The sequence below is a fragment of the Peromyscus leucopus genome, chromosome 1 (genome assembly GCF_004664715.2).
Source record: "Peromyscus leucopus breed LL Stock chromosome 1, UCI_PerLeu_2.1, whole genome shotgun sequence".
NCBI lineage: Eukaryota > Metazoa > Chordata > Mammalia > Rodentia > Cricetidae > Peromyscus > Peromyscus leucopus.
In genome coordinates this window covers 101,621,199-101,643,368 of record NC_051063.1, presented here as the reverse complement: position 1 = coordinate 101,643,368, position 22,170 = coordinate 101,621,199, and the positions used below count along the sequence as shown (strand labels likewise).

At 38.1% G+C, this 22,170-nt stretch overlaps 2 protein-coding genes across 2 annotated transcripts; one reads left to right on the top strand and one right to left on the bottom strand.

Annotated features, from left to right (window-relative positions):
* Positions 1 to 10,643: 10,643 nt before the first annotated feature.
* On the top strand, positions 10,644 to 11,673 carry LOC114706713 (olfactory receptor 51A7-like). The gene has a single exon (XM_028889202.1). It carries the CDS (start codon positions 10,665 to 10,667, stop codon positions 11,601 to 11,603), a length of 939 nt encoding a protein of 312 aa, XP_028745035.1. The 5' UTR covers positions 10,644 to 10,664; the 3' UTR covers positions 11,604 to 11,673.
* A 6,164-nt stretch (positions 11,674 to 17,837) lies between these two features.
* LOC114706598 (olfactory receptor 51S1) lies at positions 17,838 to 18,808 on the bottom strand. Its single transcript, XM_028889063.1, is given in 2 exon segments — positions 17,838 to 18,124; positions 18,127 to 18,808. Coding segments are annotated over 2 exon segments (969 nt in total).
* Positions 18,809 to 22,170: the final 3,362 nt, after the last annotated feature.

Genomic DNA, 22,170 nt, shown 5'->3' with positions numbered 1-22,170 from the left:
GAGAGGATGGTTAGTTTCTGTGTTCTCAGCAGCAAAGGCAATCTATTCTCTGTAGATGGTGACAATGGAATGAATATTATCAATTATAAATCTCTTGAATGATTCTACTGGGGGTTTATCCAAAAGGTTAACTGTGTTAATACAAACAATGTTGCAACATAAAGTGATGTAGCTCATTACTTTTATTCACATGTTGATCAGGAGAAGCTTTGAACATATGAGTTGTAAGTGTAATTTTGCTCTCCAAATCAGTATCTTTCAGGACAGCAAGTTACACTAACGGAAACAGATCTTGACTGATAATGCTACCGTCAACTTCATCTTTCTATTATTTACAACAAATGAGTTAATTCAGTCTCACCTATATGACCACATCTCTCTCATGGAAGACAATACTGCTTAAAGGTCCCTATCTATTTAGAGATGATGACTTAACTTTAATTCTAAGTGAAACCTAAAGAAGATTTTGGGCAAGAGTAGAACTAACTGACTGAGTTAGTTACACCTGTAACTAAACACAATACCATCATTATTTGCATCTTCCTAGACCAGAAGTCAGGCAGTGCATTCTGTAGAGGTCAGTTAAAATATTCCTGCCTCTGTAAGCAGTATACTCTTCGTTGCAACTGATCACATTAAGCTTGAGTACAAAGCAACCTTACTCAACTCATCAATGCATGTGTGCCTATGCATTCCAATAAGACTTTAATTTTTTTAGAGCCTACAAGCTGTATTTATCCATCAGGCTGCAGTTTACCAGCCCTGTTCTTTATAATAAGTCAGCCTGGAGCCTTGCTCTACCTTGTTTATCTCTGCGCCTCATACAGAGTAGGACTTTAATAAATATTTGTAATGGGAATGACAAAAGAACTGTTATGTAGTAGCAACAGATATTTTCAATAGGTAGCAATATCCTACATGTCTCATAGCTCACTTAACCCTGCTTTGAGCCACACCCACAAGGCAGGTTTCTTTATCTTTCTTGAAGATACCTTGCATCAGTGTATTTTGGGGAGAAAAACCCTCTCTGCTTGTGCTGGGTTAACTCTGTTTCTGACTCTACTGTGGGTTACAACTTTCCTCAAAGTGAGCTGTACAAGGGCTCTCACTTGCTTCTCCCTCAGCATCTTCCCTCTGCTTACTTTCAGTGGGGATTGTCTTGTTGCTTTGAGAGCTTTAGTTATTATCCTTCTATAGAAACAAACTTCTAGCAAGAAAGTAGTTTGAATCCATCCCTGGTATCAAATCATCTTTAGGAACTAACAAATATTTCAATTTCCTGGTCTAAACAGTGCCTAAAATTGAGGTTTTTTTTTTTTCCAGATCACAAGTGTGCTTAACCTCCTTCTAATTTTCCCTTGATTTCTTGTGATTTGACAGAAATGGGGCTCAGAATTTATAATGCATTCTCTAAGTTGGAAATTGGACTGCCTTGAATAGTTGTTAACCACGTGTTTGCTTAAACAAATCTTGCTACTTAAAGGGTATTGAGGATCCATGAGCATACACCTGGGGTTGGGGATTGTGCTTTGTTTTCTTTTTCCAGGTCTCATCTTCTCATCTTAAAAGTTCAGCTAGATCTGGGCTTTCTTCTCTTCAGTTTCTGGTATATGTCACTGTAAGCTCATTGGGACCTAACCACTGTGTATCCCAGCCACTCACACAGAAAAGCTTCCTGAGATGAGACCTTCCTTGTTTCTGTTGAAGAGAGTGGGAGAGATGCTGGCTAAAAGCTAACTTTCCATTGTGAAAGCATTGCTGACTTTTGAGAGTTTGTATTACAAAGCATAAAATCAGTTGTTTCTAACCCATGCAAACCCATTCATCTTCATTTTACCATGAGAAAAGTAAAGTCAGAACCATTAAATGATTTATTTAGTATCACATACTAAATCTGTGTGAGAGAAATCTCTTACAGTCAGGGCCTCTGGAAGCACATATTGCCACCTTCACTAGCCATGAGTTATTAGAATTCCCATCCTGGTTGGGTCAAGTAGAGATTGTTGCCTCATTGTGACAAAGGCTGATATGAAAGGGATTTATTTAACTGTGTACTGAATTGGAGACACACATACATTTGAACCAGGACCTGTGCTACTTCACTGGCCTTAAGACTATGGACCAAGCTCCAGCTTTCACTGTGGGCTACTCTGAGATGTGCTGCTTTCTCTGAGATGTCATTTCTTCTTAACACCAGTGGCTTGGTCCTGGAGGTTCGCTGCAGGAGTCACTTATTTTGTGTACTTCTGTGGTCTGGTATTTCCCCCTCATTTGCTTTCAGCTACCCATGAACAATTTCTTTGAAAATCCATTTTGTCTGTCTCTTCTCCTTTGCTTACAAATCATCCTCAACAATGGACCATCACAGAAAAGATGTGCTTACTGTTCTCATTTGCTAGCTCAGAATCATTTTTCCTTCCATGGATACCATAGAAAAACAAAGCCAAACTAGGACCTGAGTATGGAGTGGGAGTCTGGGTGATTAGTGGATGCCTCTGTTTCTTTACCATGCTGCACCCCCTGGGTCTTATGAAATCCAGTTCCTTCACTATTGTAAATTCCTTTGCCTGTCTCCCTCACACATAGTTAAAAATCAAAGACAAAATCAAGGACGTGTCATGGACAGTAAACAGGAATTTGACCAATATCTGGCCAATTATGTTCAGTATGAGAAGCATTCAACATGGAAACAGAGTTTACCAAGTTGCTATTAGCTTTGAGGATTAAAATAGGCATTTTCTAAGCATATAAGAAAAAGAACAACATAATCTCCTGTTGCAAATACGCTTTCCTTCTCTAAGTTGTTATTAAATATAATCTAATATGCTAGAGTTTTTACCATCATAATGTGTACTGGTGAAATTGAGTCATCTACTTTGGGAGCATTATGACTAGCATAATCACACTGTGGGTTACTGACTCAGTTTTTAAATTCTCCACATAAAATCTAATTTTTAAAAAATGTGTAGCATTTGTTTGGAGAAATTTAATTATAAGAAATATGGACTCAAGTTAAGTACAGCTTAGCTTGTATCAGTGACTATGGGTTTGAATTCTAGGTACCTGCCGACTCTGTTGGATATCTTTTATTTCACCTGTACAGGGAAATGCCTGCATGCATCAGTCAAAAACACTGCTGAGGTTAGTTAAGAGGTAATAGAAGAAATTGGACAAGATCTTGTTGCTGAATAGCTTCAAGAAAACTGAAGCTTTGTTTTCTCACTTGAAAGTGTTTAATCTATATTGTGAAGTTTTAGTAACTGAGTGTGTTAAATCCAGGCATAACCTCCACTCTGGAGGGATTGTGTCTGGAGTAGTCTTCCTACCTTTCTGGGTCTCACTGGTGAGCACAGTGGGAATCACTGTCCTTTCTTCCCATCACAGAGTGCTGTTCAGTGTTCACAGATGTCTGGAACTCAAGAACCCAGGAATGTACAGCTTAAAGCTTTGCCTTCTAGTGTCATGGAGACTCCACGAGTCCCACTGCTCTCTGGAAAGGGCAGATATGCCTATGGCACAGGAAATCTCTTACGCTGAAGACTTCTCTTTTGTTAACTAAGCTGAGCATGACCACAAGCAGTTCTAACAAGCCCCTGGGATCCAGCTTTTGGCAGGGATCTTAAATTAGGGTCTATTTGAAGGAATGTGCCTTGCTTTTTCTTCCCCTTGATAATTCTGTCTCCATTCTAAGGCTCATTGTCTCATCTTGGTTTCCTCTGAGACTAAATTCTGAAGCTGGAGGTGTTAACTCCTAACTTTCCTTTCTCCTCTGTGCAAGTGAACATAAAGGCTGGAGATCGGAATGCATGTGCAAGAGGTGTGATGTGGTTACGAGAGTGTGAGTAATTGTGTATATGTATTGTTTAGTTAATCTGAGGGTATATATTTACAGTTATATGTGAAATTTGAAAGTTTGTTTGTATTTAATACATGTTGACATGTGTATATGATGTTTGTTAATAAATATGTATATAAGGGACTGAATTTAAATATTATATATATGTATAAAGTTAATGTGCAAGTGTATGAATAATATTTGCTTTTGTGATACATAATTAGTGTGATAACATCATTTCTGATTACTGGTTATGGAATACATGTACTTTGTGAATGCATGGGCCTAGATGACAGTGTGGGATGGCATATCTGTGCACATACACGTGTGTGTGTGTGTGTGTGTGCGCGCGCGCGCGCGCGTGTTATGCATGCCATCAACGTCGCAGTGGTTCAGTGTACACTGTGGTAGCTATGGTTGAAAGGCCTCTCTCTTATGAGGGGCTGATGATCCAGAGAAGAAAAGATTTCAACAGAGAATATGTCAGTTATTTCTGTGATTTTCTAAGGCTGGAAGGACCTCCTCATTCAATGAATATTCCCAAGCCTGCACAGACTTCCTTTCTGGTTATATCTTTTTTATTGCTCTCAAGAAATTCTGAATTTAAAAAAGGTGATAGAATAGTGAGAATAAATAATTTAAAAACAAAATAAAACCAGGAGGTGCCCCCTATAATCCCAGCACTTGGGAGGTTGAGGCAGGATGGCTTCCTCTTTTTTGGCCTCCAGAAGTATAACAGGCTTTATCTGCCTCATTTCTTCTCACCCAAGAAAGTGTTTGCATTAGTTTTCTCCTTGCCTCCAAATCTGATCAAATTAGCTGGGGAGGAATATTAGTCTATGCTCTGTCTTCTCATTTCTAGAGGATTCCTATTTGTATTAGCAGTAAAATGAGCACCCACGTTTCCACAGAAGACTTACGTGTCCTTCCTGACAGGTCATTTATTATGTTTTACTACTTTTATTTCTCTCACATTAGGATGCCACATCTCTTAAATCCTGTGCTCAGAGGGAGACTTACCTAGTATTACATCATTGTAGATATAACTTTTTCAGTTGAGATCATCCTGGATGGCAATTTGTTCTTCCTCCAGTATGATTATAGTCCTTGTGTCAAAGTGGGAACTTGGACACAGAGACACTCACACTGTTGGAGTGCTGCGTGGATGAGAAGGCAAAAATCGCAGTGCTAGATCTATAAGCCAAGGTTCCCATGAAGTCAGCCGACAGGCAGGTGTGCACAGATTCTCCCTCAAGGTCCAGAACACAAACCAATCATGTTGACATCTTGATTTTAGACTTCTGCCCTCCAGAACTATGTAATGGACCTGTGTGTAAGCTACCCTCAAGATTAATTTCTATGTACTTACTTCACTCACCAAATAAATACTGAAATTCAAAAGAATTTCATGGAAAAGTAAATGATTACTTTTCTATATTTCTACATGTCTATAATCATATTTCCCATTGCAATTACTACTAAGACTGTCTACATATGAAATTATTATGCTTTAAATATTATTTATTCCTTGAGAACTTTATAGAATTACATTGATCATACTAATTTCTCTTTCTAACTCTTCTTTCAGATCCTCCCCCACTTCCCTACTCACATTCCCTCATATTTGCTCTCTTAAAAACAAAACAAAGCAAAACAAAATATAGAGTCAAGATTTTTAAGAATACAAAATTTAATTATTTAAAATATCACATGTTGCCTGAACTTAAGGATATCAAGTAATGCCAGGAATTAGTAAAACTCGTGAATCATCTTAGAATCTACACCAAATGTGGTTTCAGAGCAGCAATACCATCAGAACTCAGAACTCAGGCCTCTGTCTAGAGCCACTGAATCCAATTTTTTCCTGCAAGAAAATGCATTTGTGTGGTCCTAAGATATACAAAAAATTTGCTTATTCTTATGGGCAGACAGTCACAGTTACTACTGAGATACTGAAGAAAGTTGTGAGCAGACAAATGAGACAAAATTTAAATTTTAGAGAATACATAAATAGTATTTCAGAAAGTTATGGTCAAAATTAAACAGAAATTTTGCATAGTTATGGACAATTGAATCATCATGAAAGGAAAGGATCAGTTTTCTTTTGATGACCTGGTGATGTTTCTTTCAGGGATTTTTTTGAGAGAGGATAGTATGACCTCTTTTCTCCAAACATAACATATGTTCTGTGTTTAAATGTTAACTTCACCTCAGGCATAATTCATTTGCTTTTAAAATATGGATAAACTAAATAAAATCTAATATGAAAATATAGTTACATGATTGTATGTTACTTGATATATCTTCTCCAGGGAGGCATCATGCTGTATTTGACTGAATGGGAAAGGAGGAAGAAGGGAACCAAGGAAGCATGTGAGCATGTGAATTCTACATAGTAGAAAGTAGAACCTGAATCTAAAGGAAGAAAGAACTGATGCTTGGTATCACTGGCCATCAGGGAAATACATTCAGATCTGTCTTCTTAACAGTGAACACTGGTGGAGATGTGCAGAAAAAATCCTTTACACTGTGAGGATATACATTAGTGTAATCATTATAGAGAATGCTATGGAGAGTGTCCTAAAGACTAAGCATAGATCCATCATAGGATCCAACTGTATACAGTGCTGGGTATTTAAAGAAGATGACATCACTGCAGTGCAGAGCCTTGCATTCTCATGTTTGTGGCAGGACTATTTCTAACAAACATATGAAATACAGAATTAACTGAGGTGTCTATCACCAGATGAATGGAGGAAGAAAATATGGCTTACATGAACAATGTAATATTATAAAGTCACAGAGTCATAGCCCATCATTTGCATTGAAATGGATGAACTGAAGCACTTTCCATTGGGTGAAAAAGAGACACAGAGAGACAAATATCATATTTTCTTTACATACATAGAAGTCTAAAAATGTCTTCTTGGCTTTAAGATAGTGGGATAGTGTACAGGAGACTGAGAAGTATGGAGGGTAGAGGTGGATAAATGAAAGGCAGGATGTTGGATAGCAGGTAACAAAAGGTAATTAAATAGATTAGGTTCTGGAATTCCAAACTACAAAACAATGCCACAGTGCATAATTATCTTTCATGCATTTTATGAAAATCTGTAATAAAGAAGCCTGAAGTTCCAAAAAACTATAGGGAAAGGAAAATGCCCATTATCTTCCTTGGTCAGTATAAGCTATATCCATGTTAAAATACCACACCAAAGCCCCACTAATGTACAGATTAATGCATACTAAATTTTGAAAACTGTCGTAGATAATAAGATAATTAAGATGAAGATGTTAACATATTATTTTAACCTGTCTCAGGTGTGTGTAGTCTCCTAGGAATTTCTAGCTGATACCAGTTGTAGACTCCCAAGAGCTCTTGGTAGAAATGAAAGTTACATGGCTGGTTCCTTATACAGGGGCAGAATCATGAGCTAACTAACACATAGTTGGCTTGGCAGCAGGTGGAACAGATATCTCCCCTTGGACTGAAAGTCAGGTAGGATGCTAGGATTAAGCACACAAGACAGAGGTTGTTGAGAACTCAGGTAAGAGGCAACAGTAGAGCAGGAAGTACTTAGAGGTGAAAGAAGACAAATTAGAGGTGAAGAGCAGAAGTATTGGACAGGGAGTATTGGAATAAGAGGCAGAAAACAGAGACTGTGGTAAATAAGTGAGAGATCTGTATGAAATTTGCAAGCAAATATTTGCTTCCAGGATAAAACATCAAAGACAGTTATGTCTTAAGTCTGGGAGAGAATTTTTATAGTTCATGGAGGCTCCAAATGTGACACTGTATACTTGAGTTATTCCTTGCATGGCCTTTAAATTAGGATGCATCTAAACTCCCATGTTTCTTAGGGAATAAGCTTCTATATATACCTTTAACAAGATCTTCATGTTATAAGATTCCTTCTAGCTCTCGTCATATTTAGAAACACATCAAATTAATATTTTCAATTTTTGGTCATCATATAAACAACTAGAAATAGGCACATTAGATATATTTTTGAAGTCCTGTTTTTACATATGGTGAAGCCTCATGCAGAAATGGGTAACCAAGTCCATTTAGTAGATGGAGAGTCAAAGGCATGTGAGTGAGTGAGTGTGTGTGTGTGTGTGTGTGTGTGTGTGTGTGCGCAAGCACACACATATGCATGCCTTCTATGTGTTTTCAGAGAAGATTTCATAATGCAGGCTCTTGTGTAACTCACAATCCTCCTGCCTTAGTATCTTGAACAAGTGCTGACATCACCAGCATATAACACCTTCCTCAGCACCAGGACCTGTCTCTTTGTCTATTGCTATGAGTCATCATTAATTTCAGTTCCTACATTCCTAGACACTGAAATGTACATTTTATATTTTCACTTCCTATTTCTAATGTGTGATGGTCAAACAAATTTTAGATGTCACCAAAAGAACACTCTATATGGGCAGCATTGGGTAGACGGTCACCATTCCTAAATGTTGGGATTTATTTGATATGGCAGAAGTTCAGTCTTCCAATTGGGCACCAATTCTAAGCTGCACAAAGAATACAAAAGCTACACAAAAGAAATGACTAATTGTGAAGGTAGAGTCATAAGCACAAATCTAGTCTATCAATTATATAGTTTTTCTTTGTTTGTTTATTTACAAAAGCCAGAAAAAGTAGTGCTTCTGAGATTATACATTCTAGGATCAAGATAACTTTGAAGAAGAGTTTATGCCTGAAAATACTATGGCCTTCCTGAGTGCCACAGTCCTGCTATGTATTTGCATGATGAATGTAGCTGAAAAAAAAAACCTGTTTGTCAAAGACTACTCATTTCTTTAGTTATGTGAGTTAGGTTGGGAGTTTGACAAGTATGACTGAGACATAAATCCTTGGCAAAGTTTGTTGTGAGATGAGGGAGCAAGACATGTGTAGCACAGTTTTCCCTCTGTGTGAATCCCACTATCCTAAGGACTGACTAACAGCTGGCCTGCTTGGATTCTTTGGTGTAGAATTCTTTTATTTTTCTTTTTGAGACTGTAACATAGTTTTGGCAATTCTTCCTTCTTTTTCCTCCCTCCAAGTCCCCCCATATGCCTCTCCTAGATACCAGTGATTCCTGAGACACTGTTACTAGAGTTATAGGCAGAATCAGTTTAAAACACTGTAGACAAGGACCTAAACTCACCACTACTATGATGAGTAGTTTCTATTATTTTTCACATCTCTATACTCAAATATCTAACAAAAATAAGTGGAGGAAAAACTTACTTTTTTTTATGGTTCAATGGATGATACATCATCACTTGGCTCTGTTTCTAGGCCTATTGTAAGGCAAATTATCATGGTGATGGGGATGTGTGGTGGAGAATCTTTATGCTGGACAAGAAGCTAAGAAAAATCTGGAAACACAGGAAGAGGCCAGGACAAAATTTAGTTCTAGGACTATATCCTCTGTGACCCATTCCTCTAACTAGATCCCAGTGTATACATTTCACTACCTTCCAATAACACAGTCATGTTATAAATACATTTAGGGATTAATCCATGCATTGTGTGAGAAATTTCATTAATTGTCTTTGGAGATAAACTTACAGATTCATTCAGAAGTGTGCTGAATTCTCCAGGTAGATCTTAATCCAATTTAATCCAATCAAGTTGATGATCAAGACTAATTATTAGCATAGAGATGCAGAATCCAAGAGCATCCAGGAAAGAATCCAAGATTAGACTTAAAAAAAAAAAAGGACCAGAGTTGTGAACATTCTGAGTAGGGCCAATAGCAATTGCCTGGGAAGATTGTGAGTGCTTTAAATCGATGCAAGTGGCAGCCATAGTACATTCATTGAACCTGTCAACAGCATTAACCAAATTGTCCCAGTTTGAGACAATGAGATAAAATGGACTACCAACACTGAATGGATAATAGATTCTCCTAACTGAGGTTTATTACTTCTGTTCTCCATAAGAAATGCCCATACATACTACTAAACCTCTTTTTTTTTTTTAAATTTTGATTTTTCGAGACAGGGTTTCTCTGTGTAGCTTTGCGCCTTTCCTGGAACTCACTTGGTAGCCCAGGCTGGCCTCGAACTCACAGAGATCCACCTGCCTCTGCCTCCCGAGTGCTGGGATTAAAGGCGTGCGCCACCACCGCCCGGCAATTTGTATCTTAAAAGATGTAGTTTGAGGTGCTGGGAAGATGGCTCTGTCACTCAAGTGCTTTCTGTGAAAGCATGAGGATATAAGTTCAGTTCTCTAGTACCCATGTATAAAAGCTGGGTGTGGGGGTATGTGTCTATAATCCCAGGACTGAGGAGGAGAGAAAGGAAGACTCCTAGGGTTCACTGGACAGCTACTCTAGCTGAAATGGAGAGCTCTGGGTTCAGTGAGAGATTTTATCTGAAAAAGTAAGGTGAAAGCATAGAGGAAAACACTTGATGTAGACCTCTGGTGTCCATATTCATGAACACATATAAGGGAACCCGCACACATACGTACACATGCACATGAATACAGAAACATGTAGGGTTTTTGTTGTTGTTTGATGGAGGAACCAAAACACTTATGTACTTTCCAGCTTTAGAGTTATGTATAAATATATCTGAAAATAAAAATCTATATTCAAATAATATAAAGGTCTCAAGTAAACAGTATAAAGAAACTGTTTAAGTACATTCCATATTTTAAAATGTTATATATGTATATATATATTTTCATCTTATAATTTTATAATTTGAGGTATATTAAATTTAACCCATGTTGTGTAATTGTGACAACTAAGAGATGATATGTGTTTATTATTGATGGCACTGTAGGTCCTGGAGCAGCTGAAGAAGACAGGTACTTGTGATGCTTCTCAATACCTCAGAGGTTGATGTCTCCTCATTCCTACTGATTGGGATCCCAGGCCTGGAGCATGTGCACATTTGGGTCTCCATCCCTATTTGCCTCATGTATCTTACAGCCATCCTGGGAAACTGCACTATCCTCTGTGTCATCAGAACAGAGCCTTCTCTACATGAGCCCATGTACTATTTCCTCTCCATGTTGGCCTTATCTGACCTGGGCTTGTCTTTTTCTTCCATCCCCACAATGCTAAGAATATTCTTGTTCAATGCCATGGGGATTTCTGCTGATGCCTGCATTGCCCAGGAATTCTTCATCCATGGATTCACAGATATGGAATCCTCAGTGCTCCTTATTATGTCCTTTGATCGCTTTGTAGCCATCCGGCACCCCCTAAGATACAGCTCCATCCTCACAAGCTCAAGAGTTGTGCAAATTGGGCTAGTCTTCGCTGTTAAAAGCATTCTTCTGGTGCTCCCCCTTCCATTTACTTTAAAGAGACTCAGATACTGCAACAAACGCCTGTTATCACATTCCTATTGTCTCCATCAGGATGTCATGAAGCTGGCCTGCTCTGACAACAGGGTTAACTTTTACTATGGGCTATTTGTTGCACTCTGCATGATGTCAGACAGTGTGTTCATTGCTGTGTCCTATGTGTTCATCTTGAAGACTGTGTTGGGTATTGCATCCCATGGGGAGCGGCTCAAAGCTCTCAATACCTGTGTCTCCCACATCTGTGCTGTGCTCATCTTCTATGTACCTATCATTACCTTAGCAACCATGCATCGCTTTGCAAAGCATAAGTCTCCATTAGCTATGATTTTGATAGCAGATGCTTTCTTGCTGGTACCACCCTTGATGAATCCCATTGTGTATTGTGTAAAAACTCGGCAGATTAGAGTAAAAGTCTTAGAAAAACTGGGTCTGCATTCTAAGTAATGGGGACAACATTCTTAGATGTTCCATTTTCTCTGCAATTAGCTACTTTAGAGACAGGATAGTGTTTCGTCTTCAAGGAGAATCATTTACTTCACAGCCCTATAGTTTGTTTCAATCAATGAGTACTGTCACTTTTCTGGTTTAAAGGAGGAAGAGGCTTCATATTTCATAGAGCGTCTATGAATCCTTTCACTGTTATTTGGATGGTGGAAGACATCTATCCTTAGGCACAAAAATGATGAATAAGAATTTCCACAATCTTCTGAAGAAAACATGGAGCATATGGTCTTCATTGTGTCTGGGAGAAGCCTGAAGGATTCTGAAACTGCTTAACATCTTGTATTTGTCTCTTATTTTGATCCCTCCTTATGTTGTATTAAACCATTTATTGTTTAATGTCTGAGTGGTTCTTTAATGTTCAGTGTGTTGTTGTAGCAATAGTGTCACCTAGACAGCTGCTGACACTGTAGAATCAGCACGGCTGCAAGCTTGTGAGCCAATACTCATGGTAGGGAGTTCCCAAGTAATTGACATGTCAATTAATGTTTGAGGATTACGTTCTAGGGTGATGTGAAAGAGGAAATTATAAAAACTGTCATTTGCCCATCCTGATTTATGGTGAAATCAATTTTAGAGGAGTAAATTATAAAAGGATGTTAGCATTTGGTAGGATTACAGTGAAAGTTAAGGAACTGAATCTCGGGAGTTGGAGATCAGTTGTAACTCTAGTTGTACATATGTATATCTGTCACACTAAATGTGCTATGAATTCCTACTGCAGATGATTTACTTTTAAATCTTTTATTAGTAAAGGAGCTTTTTTATCATATGTGTCTGGTAGATATATATCAATTTCCACTGAAATATTAAAGTAAATGAGGAAATATTGATAAATAGGTAGCACAAAAAGATATAAAATTAGGAAGCTGTTATAGTTTAATTTCTTTTGCTGTGTAAAACACCCTGACCAGAGGCAACTTGTGGGAAGAATGTGTTTATTCAGCTTATACTTCCAGGTCACGATCTATCACTGAGGGAGGTAAGGGCAGGAACTCAAGGCAGGGTCTTGAAGCAGAAGCAATGGAAGAATGATGCTTACTGACTTTGATCACAGGCTTGTGGAGTCCAGACCTACCTTTCTAGGTTTAGTGCTGCCTACAGTGAGCTGGGTCATCTCACATCAATCATCAATCAAGAAATCTTTCCTAGATATGACCATAGGCCAATCTGATCAAGGCAATTCTTTAGTTGAGGTTTCTTCTTCCCTGGTAAATCTAGGTTCTGTAAACTTGGCATTAAGAACTAACCAAGACAAAACAGCTATCAAATCTAGAAGCTTCTGTGCTGAGAAAATGCTTGATTCAGATTAGCAAAGTGTATTCAATAGTTAATGAAATCCAGGGCCAATGTTCCTCTGATTCTGCTGTGGTAAGCCGGAGTAGTCATACCTTAACTCTGTTAAAGCTTTCTACTCATCAGTGTAAGAAACAGATGTTGCAGGGATATAAGGAGCTTTGTGAGACACAGGGATCTATTCCACTCTAAAGAAAACCAACATGATAAAGTTTGTATGTATATGGATGGGAATGGAAAAAGTTCTACTGAGTGAGGCAACCCAGGTCCAAAAGGACAAATGGCACCTGTTCTCTTTTATATGTTAATGCTAGATCTGACTGACTAGTTTTGTTTGTTTAACTTGGAGTACCTGTGGAAGTGGGAAAACTAGGAAGGGGATATTGATGGCTCACTCTATGGGAAGGAGACAGTAGAACATAAGAAGAATTAAAGTGGAGTGGGAGAATATTGTAGGTGAAATGCTTAAACAGGGAAGTGTTTGGGCCTGAGGAGATGAGAATTAAGTGTAGGACTGTTAACCAAAGAGAAGGGCCTATGAACAAGCCATATGCAAACATACTATCTTGTAACCTAATTTAAAAAATATGAATGATACATTGAATGGAGGTACATTGCATGGGTAGATAATGATGCTCTTTGAAGCAATGGTTACTACAGACAATCTTCAGTGCCTTATAGGGAACACTCCCGTAGGAGTCATTGGTCAGGGAGGTCCTATAAGCCTCCCAAACAGCTCTTGTCAGTCCTTTTGTTGCCCATCAAAGCCAGGTTGTGAGACCCTATTATTGAAAACATAACATACCTGGGCTTCAAGATACAGAGAAAGCAAGTAGGTAGAGAGCTGTAAACTTCCTCCCTGTGGGCTTTTAATAATTTAAAAGATGTTATGGAGGCTTCTCGGGGAGAAAAGACATGAACAATTTTATTCAGTTGTGAGCCCTTATAAACTACAACACTGGGCAAGATATGTTTGTTTGTTTAATAGTGGCACAGTTATTATGAGAGTAACCAAACACACACATTTAAGGCACACATTAACCACACACCACAAAAGGGAGACATGTCTGGTATTATAAAGCTGGCCAGCAATCCATAGATCCAAGGGGGGAAACACACTGCTGTTGTTTAAATAAATTGACAGCATCAAACTGTCTTCCAAATCTGTGTACCTCCATAGAAGAAAGCTACTCTTAGATTTAATGAAAAAATGACAATGAATTCAGCGATCCAAGGGTGACCAATATGCTAAGAATAAGTGGTACCTGAGGGCTTAGCTCTAATTAAGACAGTTATACCTCCTTTTCTACACTAAGGTTTAAGGGACATTGAGAAAGAGGGGGATGGGAACAATGCAAGATCTTGAAGATAAGGAGAATGGCTGTGAATTGTCATCATCTAGGCATGGCCTAGTAACTGCACTCACAAGTCTACAGCAACTGTGGTTAATTACAATGGACCTACACAAGACAGGTCCTGTGAGCAATCAGTCAGGAATGGGGAAGGTGCATATATGGCCCTATCCCCTTACTGCTGAACTGTTTTTTTATTGATAGATTCTAGTAAAGGGGTAGTCATTGTCTTCAGTTGTATACTGATTTCAGAGCCAGTCTTCAATGGTTATCACCAAATCCATCATCACACAGATGACCCTGGTTAAATTCATAAAACAAAGCAGACATTAATGTGAGAAAAAAGTTTGTAGGGGAGAGGGAGGATAGATAGATGGAAGGGAGGTAAGAAAAAATGAGGTGTGTATGTGAAAACAATCAGTATGCACTACATGCTTGTATTAAGTTGCTAAGGAAAAATTTAATTAATTAAAAAATACACATGCCATTATATGTGGAATGCAAAGGTCAAAAAACCCATTGTAAACAATAAATAAAGGACAAAAGTTGTAGAGGAATAAAAAAGTGAAATTGGTTATATAAAATTATTTGACAGTTGTTTGAACAAAATTAAACATAAACATCATAATGGGAAAGGTATAAAATTAAGTTCACTTACAAATTTCAACTTAAAATATAAAAATAGAAATTAGGTAAATGCTTCTTTTTAGTAAACTCTTCATGATATAGGATACAAATATGAATAGAACACATTAATAGATGCATGAAAGAAATTCTTTTTTATTATTTGGGAAATCCAAATTAAAGTAAAGAGACATAGTTATAAAATTAATAAGAATTTTAAAACACTACATTCTTCTCTAGGACATAAGAATGCATGCATATAATCTTTTGTGAAAGGGCTATATACTGAAAATTGAAATTTACAGTCTTATAGAACCATTAGTAATGATCTAGAGAACATCCTTGTAGAAATACTAATGTAAATATTCATAAGGAGTTACACAGGGATTTCTATTTGGAGAAGCAGTAAACTGAAGACATCTTTAATGCCCATCAATAGGAAACAATTGACTAAACTATAATCCATTCATGCTATCAAATGTTATATAGTTAGTTACTTGAATCAATGAAGTCTGTACTAATTGCCTTGGAGAGCCGATGAAAGGAAAGGAATATGATCATAATATATTATATGCAAAATATCTTCTTTAATAAAAAAAAAGCATCAAGGCTCAGTTTAGAGCTTCCAAAAATATTTCACACATCTCTGAAACCATCATTCTTGTGGAAATATTTTCATAAGTATTAAGTATTTATTTAATGTAAACTCACAATTAATATTAGTCGCAGGTTGGAAGTGTAATGCAGTCAGGTTTTCCGAGCTCTACACAGTCAATCTGATGTCACGGAGAGAGAGCGAGCGTGGCATCAGCTCTCGGTCCCCGCTCCCCTCGCCCCGCCTCGTAGGCGTGACAGTTGCCAGAGTCTCAATGGGGGTTGGAACTTCCAGATCCAAGCTGGAATGGCTACCCACTACATCTCCCCCTTTTTGTCTAAATAAGAAGGTTCTAAACTAATACAAGACTATATACAAAGGAATGGTTATCAAATATTGTCCAGAAATAATGAGAGATAATGACCTAGATAAGATGGAACTACAACCAATGCAAACAATATCAAGCAAGAAACACATACTAAAATCCAGAGAAGTATAGAGCATAGGTAAACAGCATGTTATAAAGATCATTCAAAGGTGTCCTATCCTAAAGAACCTGAATCTAATACTTAATATGTTCTATCTAAGATATTATATATACCAAGTTGTAACTATAACTGCTAGTCTTCAATCCCATCAAAGACCTGAGAAGGAACATAATGGTACAGTCGGTAGAGCATGAGACTCTTAATCTCAGGGTCATGGGTTCGTGCCCCACGTTGGGCGCCAGATATTGGAGAAATTATTTGGCCACTCAAGTAGTTAAAGGATATTTATTTAATGGCGAACTCACAAATTAAGTAATGGTAGTCGCAGGTCTGGGAAGGTGTAATGCAGTCCAGTGGTGTTCTCCGGAGCTCTACACAGTCAATCTGCACTGGTCAGTGTCCCGCCCGAGAGAGCGCCAGAGCGAGCGCTGCCCATCCAGCTCTCGGTCCCCGGCGCCTCCCCTCGCCCGCCTCGTAGGGTGACAGTTGCCAGAGTCTCAATGGGGTTGGAACTTCCAGATTCAAGCTGGAATGGCTACCCACTACACTTATGTTGTTACCTAGTGTTCTCTAAAGAACTAAAAGTGTGATTCTGTACCCCCAAATACCTTTAGGATATTATTTGACTATTATGTTAAAAACAAGGCAAGTTTCTCATATAAGCATATTGATAGTCTTGATAACACAAAAATTTGAGAAAACATTCTGTGCTTGTAGAATTGGACAGAAATTAAAATGTGTTAGTTTGTTTTTGTTGAGTACTATCCACAAAGCTTCATTTGCACACCATTATAGTGCTTGTTGTAGTCATTAGAGGTAGTCACAAGATGGATAGATGTCCTCTTGATCTAGACTGATTTGAATTAGTGGCTCTGCCCCAAGTGTGAAGTAGCAGGCACTTGCCTTGGGGCATAGATTTTGCTCAGTTCTGTACAATGTCTCATTCTAGAGACCAGGCAGAGGGAGCAGGAACTACTAGAGAAGCACTTTCCATAGCATAGTAAGTTGAATCCTATTGAAGACTCCTTCTCTCATCACATTCATTAACACCCCATTTGACAAATTGAGATATACAAAGAACAGAGCAAGCCAGGTGCCCAAGATCCTACAATCCTACTACCTCAGTCTTCTAAGTACTTGGATTAGAGATGTTTACTATCACTCAGGACATTATATCGATTAACATTAATTAGGAGCCCAACTATGATTAACTTTGAATGATGTAAGTTTATCTTTACTTACTCATTTTTCTGAATTGCAAAATATTTTAACCAAAATGTACATATATTGAAACTTTGATTAAAATTTTGAAAACTGAATAATGAAAAACACCTAATTGTCTCTTTTTCAGGCTGATGAATTTTATGGCCCTTTTCTTGGTGTGAAGAGCATGAAGAAGCTATGTTTGTTCCTCTGAGGATCACTAAGAATACTACTATGAGTGGTAACTCAGGTGAAAAGTCCTCCATCCAGCTGGGCAGGAGACTCATCTTCTCTTTCTTCTTCCATGAGTCTTTAAATTCTCCACTCTTCTCAGTTACATAGCATATAGTGATGGAATTAACAAACATGCCCCATACTAGGATATATTGTATCCAGCTCTTTCTAATGTCCTTGATAGGTAGTGCCATAGTGGATGGATCACTTCTGTTCTTTAGAGCTTTTATGTTTTCTTAAGCATATGCATTTGTAGAAAAAAGTAGCTAATTTGTATACAAGTATGTATGGACCTAAGTGACTGGTCATGCATGGTGAACTGAGTTTTCATCACTGAGACCTTTGTTTGGGGAGCTCTTTACCACAAGCATGGAGGACATCCCCCTCACTGAGCACAGCCAACTTTCTTGGGCAGTACCCTTTTGAGAATTTTTTCTCTAATCTCCTTCATCTTGACACTGTAGAGAACTGGGTTTATCAGTGGAGGTAGCAGGAAGTGGACATAGGAGAGAAGAGTATGGGCAGGCTGAGGGAGTGGCAGCTTGAATCGGTCAATGAGTGCCAAAAGAATCATGGGTATGTAGAAGAGGAGCACAGCAGAGAGGTGGGCAGCACATGTTTGACCAGCCTTCCAACGATCCTCAGTAGACCCCACACCTTGCAATACTCTGCAATCAGGCCATAGGAGAAGAAAATAAGCAGAGGGTCTAGTGCCATAGCAGACAGTACCACAACCAGGCTGTAGACTGCACCCCACGCTCCTGGGCAGGCTAGGCGAGCCATATCTGGGTGCAAGCAATAAGAATGTGTCAGGACCTGTGGATGGCAATATGGCATGTGAGCCAATAGGAACGGAAGGGGCAGATGGAGACTCAGACATCGGAAAGCAATGGCCATGCCAATCTTGCTAATGACACCATTGGTGAGGAGTGCTGGGTAGTGGAGAGGGCGGCAGATAGCCAAAGCCCGATCAAATGCCATGGCAAGCAAGACAGAGGACTCCATAACAGAAAAGACATGGACAAAGAACATCTGTAGGAGGCAGGCTGAGGCAGGGACAGCATGAGTATCAGCAAAGGCCAGACCTAGCAGGGTAGGCATTAGTACTGTGGTCAAGCCAACATCAGACACACTAAGCAAGAAAAGGAAGAAGTACATTGGGCGATGTAGCGTGGGCTCCAGTGCAATGATCCAGAGAATTGTACCATTGCCCAGGGCAGAGAGAAGGTAGACAGTGATGAGAGGAATTGTCCACAAGGATGGTGCAGCTTCCAGGCCAGGCAGGCCCACTAAGAGGAAAGTGGAGGTCATTGATGTGCTGCTATTTGAGGTTTCCTGTGTAGTTAATATTGACATAGTTCAGGATCACTCTGGAACCTGAAAAGTAATTATATATATATTACACATTATAAATATTTTGGATGATACTCTCTACCACAATCTGCCTCTCCCTTCCAGGCACAAACTCATTCAAACAGTGCATGCTCGCCCACCTCTTGTCCTGTAGCTTGTTTTGTATAGCTTTTATTTGGGCTTATGTGTATTCCTTTAACCATGTTTCTGTACTTTCTTCTAATTTAATGTTCTTCCTTATTTGACACACAGCCAGGAGAAGATCTATATTAACATGATTATTTTTTTATTTGCTTCTTAACTGTAGACAGCCTGTCTTCGGTTTCCCTTTACAATCACATTTGGTCTCCTTTACCAATTCTCACTAAAGTCACCAATTACTACTCTGTTTATAAGTTGGATTGTTATATTGTTGTTTTTCATGTTTTTGAGTTGAATTTTTTAATACAATATATTTTGATCATACTCCTTCCCCTCCCCATCTCCTCACAGATCCTCCCTACCTCCTCACCCACTCAATTCATCTCTTTTCCTCTCTCTTAAACAAAAACAAAACAAAATGTGAAATTCAGAACAAACAAAAAACAGTAAGAGAAAAAATACTTGAATAAAACAAAAAGCCCACAAAAATACTATTGAGTTTGTTTTGTGTTGGCCAACTACTCCTGCACATGGGATTTGACCTGGAGAGAGGTTGATAAACCTACTGACACTCCATCAGAGAAAAGTGATACAATGACTTTTAATGACATATTGATAAATTAGATATTTTCTAAAATGTTTGTTTCTCAGGAAGCCTTGGCTTTTGTGTTCCTTACCTCTTTTAAGTACACCTCTCAGATTTAACTTCATAGTTTACTTAGTCTATGTAGGATGATCTTGATTCTAAACTCAGGCTAACATTAGAAAGAAGGAAACCATAGGGAACTATCTCTCTATTTAAAAATGGACTCAGATTTAAGAAAAGATACACCCTTCCTACCTGCCTCGCTGCCTATGCTGAGGGGTCTGAGTTATACATTTAAAGGGGGGATGTTTCAGTTTTCACTTTGGCTAGGAGCCAATGCAACAATCTCTATCCACACAGATCATGAACCCATGTGTAGAAACTCTAGGAGTTGTCTAAAATGTACTGATTAAAATAATCGATGAGTTTAACAAAATCACAGAATATAAAGGTTACCAGCAAACCCTGATCATGTTTCCATATGATAGTACTGAACAAATTGGCTATCAAATTAGGAAAGTAATTGTATTCATGACAGCATTTAAAAAGCATAAGATGCCTAAAATAAATCACATTTATATTCTTAAAATTACAAAGAAACGCTAAAGAATTAAAAAGCTCCAAAAGTTTCAAAGATATTCATGACTTATAGATCATAAGACTCAATAGATAAAAGTTCAGAAGCACAAGCCAACAGACCTTTTTGTTGTGATCAGTAAGCTTATCATAAAATTTAGATTTAAAAACTATGAAACTTTATAATGTCATGGAAAATTCTTATCTGACACTAAATAAAGTATATTTAATTCATAAGTTAAAATAGCAACAAATGTAGCAATGCTGAATTAAAACAGCTAGACTGGGTATGGTGGTACATGGATGTGATTTCAGTACTTGAGAGGTGGAGCAAGGAGTTGTGATTTTATGGACAGCTGAACAACTTAGAAAGATCCCATCTTGATGAAACCAAGCCATGCCAAATCAAACCAAGCCAAACAAATGAAACAAAACAAAGGTAACATTAAGCATATGCACAGATAAAATATGAAGGGCTACATTGGACAATAACTTCACTCATAAGAAAATTAGTTCAACCTATATTACTAACCAAAGTTCAGAATTTGGACTATCTAAAGAACTATAAGTGACTAATAAACAGATAGAAGAGCTAATATAAAAGATGGCTATCCACAGCTAGTGATTATCATAGGAAAATGTATAAGTAGTAAGAAACATATAATAAAATTAATTTCAGTATTACTGACAGAATACATATTTTAAAAGACAAAGCATGCTTTTATACATTGTATAAGACAAAAAATGTTTTTTAAGGGCTGAAAATATCTACTAGAACAGATGCTAAAACTACTTTAGATTGAAGTTTTTTTGATTATGAAATTGTGTAGTCCCTTTGGGAGAACTTGGGCAGGCCCTAATGAAATAAACTCATTATTAGTTTCGGTGGTTAAGCTGATGTATCTGAGGGTTAGCCTTGCATGACATAAAGAGGCATATAGAAGGGGCTGTACTTCTTAGGGGTGCCACATAGAAGTCTTCATAAAAGAACTTAGAAACAAGTTCCTAAGGAACAAGGAACCTTAAATAATAGTGTCAACTGAAGACCTATTGCAGAGTTTTAGAAAAAGAATGCTCAAAATAGTTATGAATTGTGGCATCACTTATGTTTTTAAAACCTCAAAAATTAACCAGTATCTCCCACATAGCTACCATTGTGTGTAAGTGCTAGAGAGAGACTGAGATAGGTAGCCCAGGATTTGTTTGGATCTGATTACTGATGGCTTGAGGCAAGAAAGAACAGCAACAGGATCTGTCCCAGAGTCCTCAGCCTGTGGCCTCAGCTCTCATGCAATTCCTCTTTATGAGGCATGATCTCATGTCAGTCACTGGGGAAGCTACATTGCTTCTCCTCAGGATTTCACCCTTTCTACTTCTCAACCATGCCGTGCTCTTTGCTGGGACTTTCCTTTGCCATACCTCAGGCTTTGCTGTCAATTTATCTGCCTTCCTATCCTTTGTCTATATATTTTCCTATTTCTCATTTTCAATTTGACAAAGTGGCTGTCCCCTCTTGTCTAAGATCCTTTGTTTATCCACTTCTTAAAAAGGGGGGGGGGCACATCCTTGTTTCTGCTTGTTTTTGGGACAGTTTCCTTATGTTACCCAGGCTGATTGCCGACTAACTATCTTATGTGATCCTCTACTCAGCTTTCCAAGTAGCTGGGATTACTACAGATGTTTGTTGAAATATACCATTGTAAGAGTGCCTCTGTCTCTGCTATAATCCCCCTTACCACTGGGATCCAGACAAGTACTTGTTAAATCATTTCCATTACATTTCAACGTATGCATATGAACGTTCCAGAATTACCGTGATTCTTAAGCTATGTAGATGTATCATACTTTTTTATACTTTCAAATATTTTATTTTGTAAAAGAATGTTCTTTCTCTGTGTCATCACACCTTATCTGTATCACGATGTTTCAGTGAAGACATTGCTCCTTTTGTTCTCAAACCTTGATGTCTTTCTTCACACCACTCTTGTGTTAGGGAATAGACTGTGATTTAGTCTGTCCATATCCACTGTTCATCTTTTATTCTTTGCCTTTCTTATGAATG

What these genes read in the sequence shown, in the direction of transcription:
- LOC114706713 (XM_028889202.1), top strand. Translation starts at nt 10,665, where the DNA reads ATGCTTCTCAATACCTCAGAGGTTGATGTCTCCTCATTCCTACTGATT.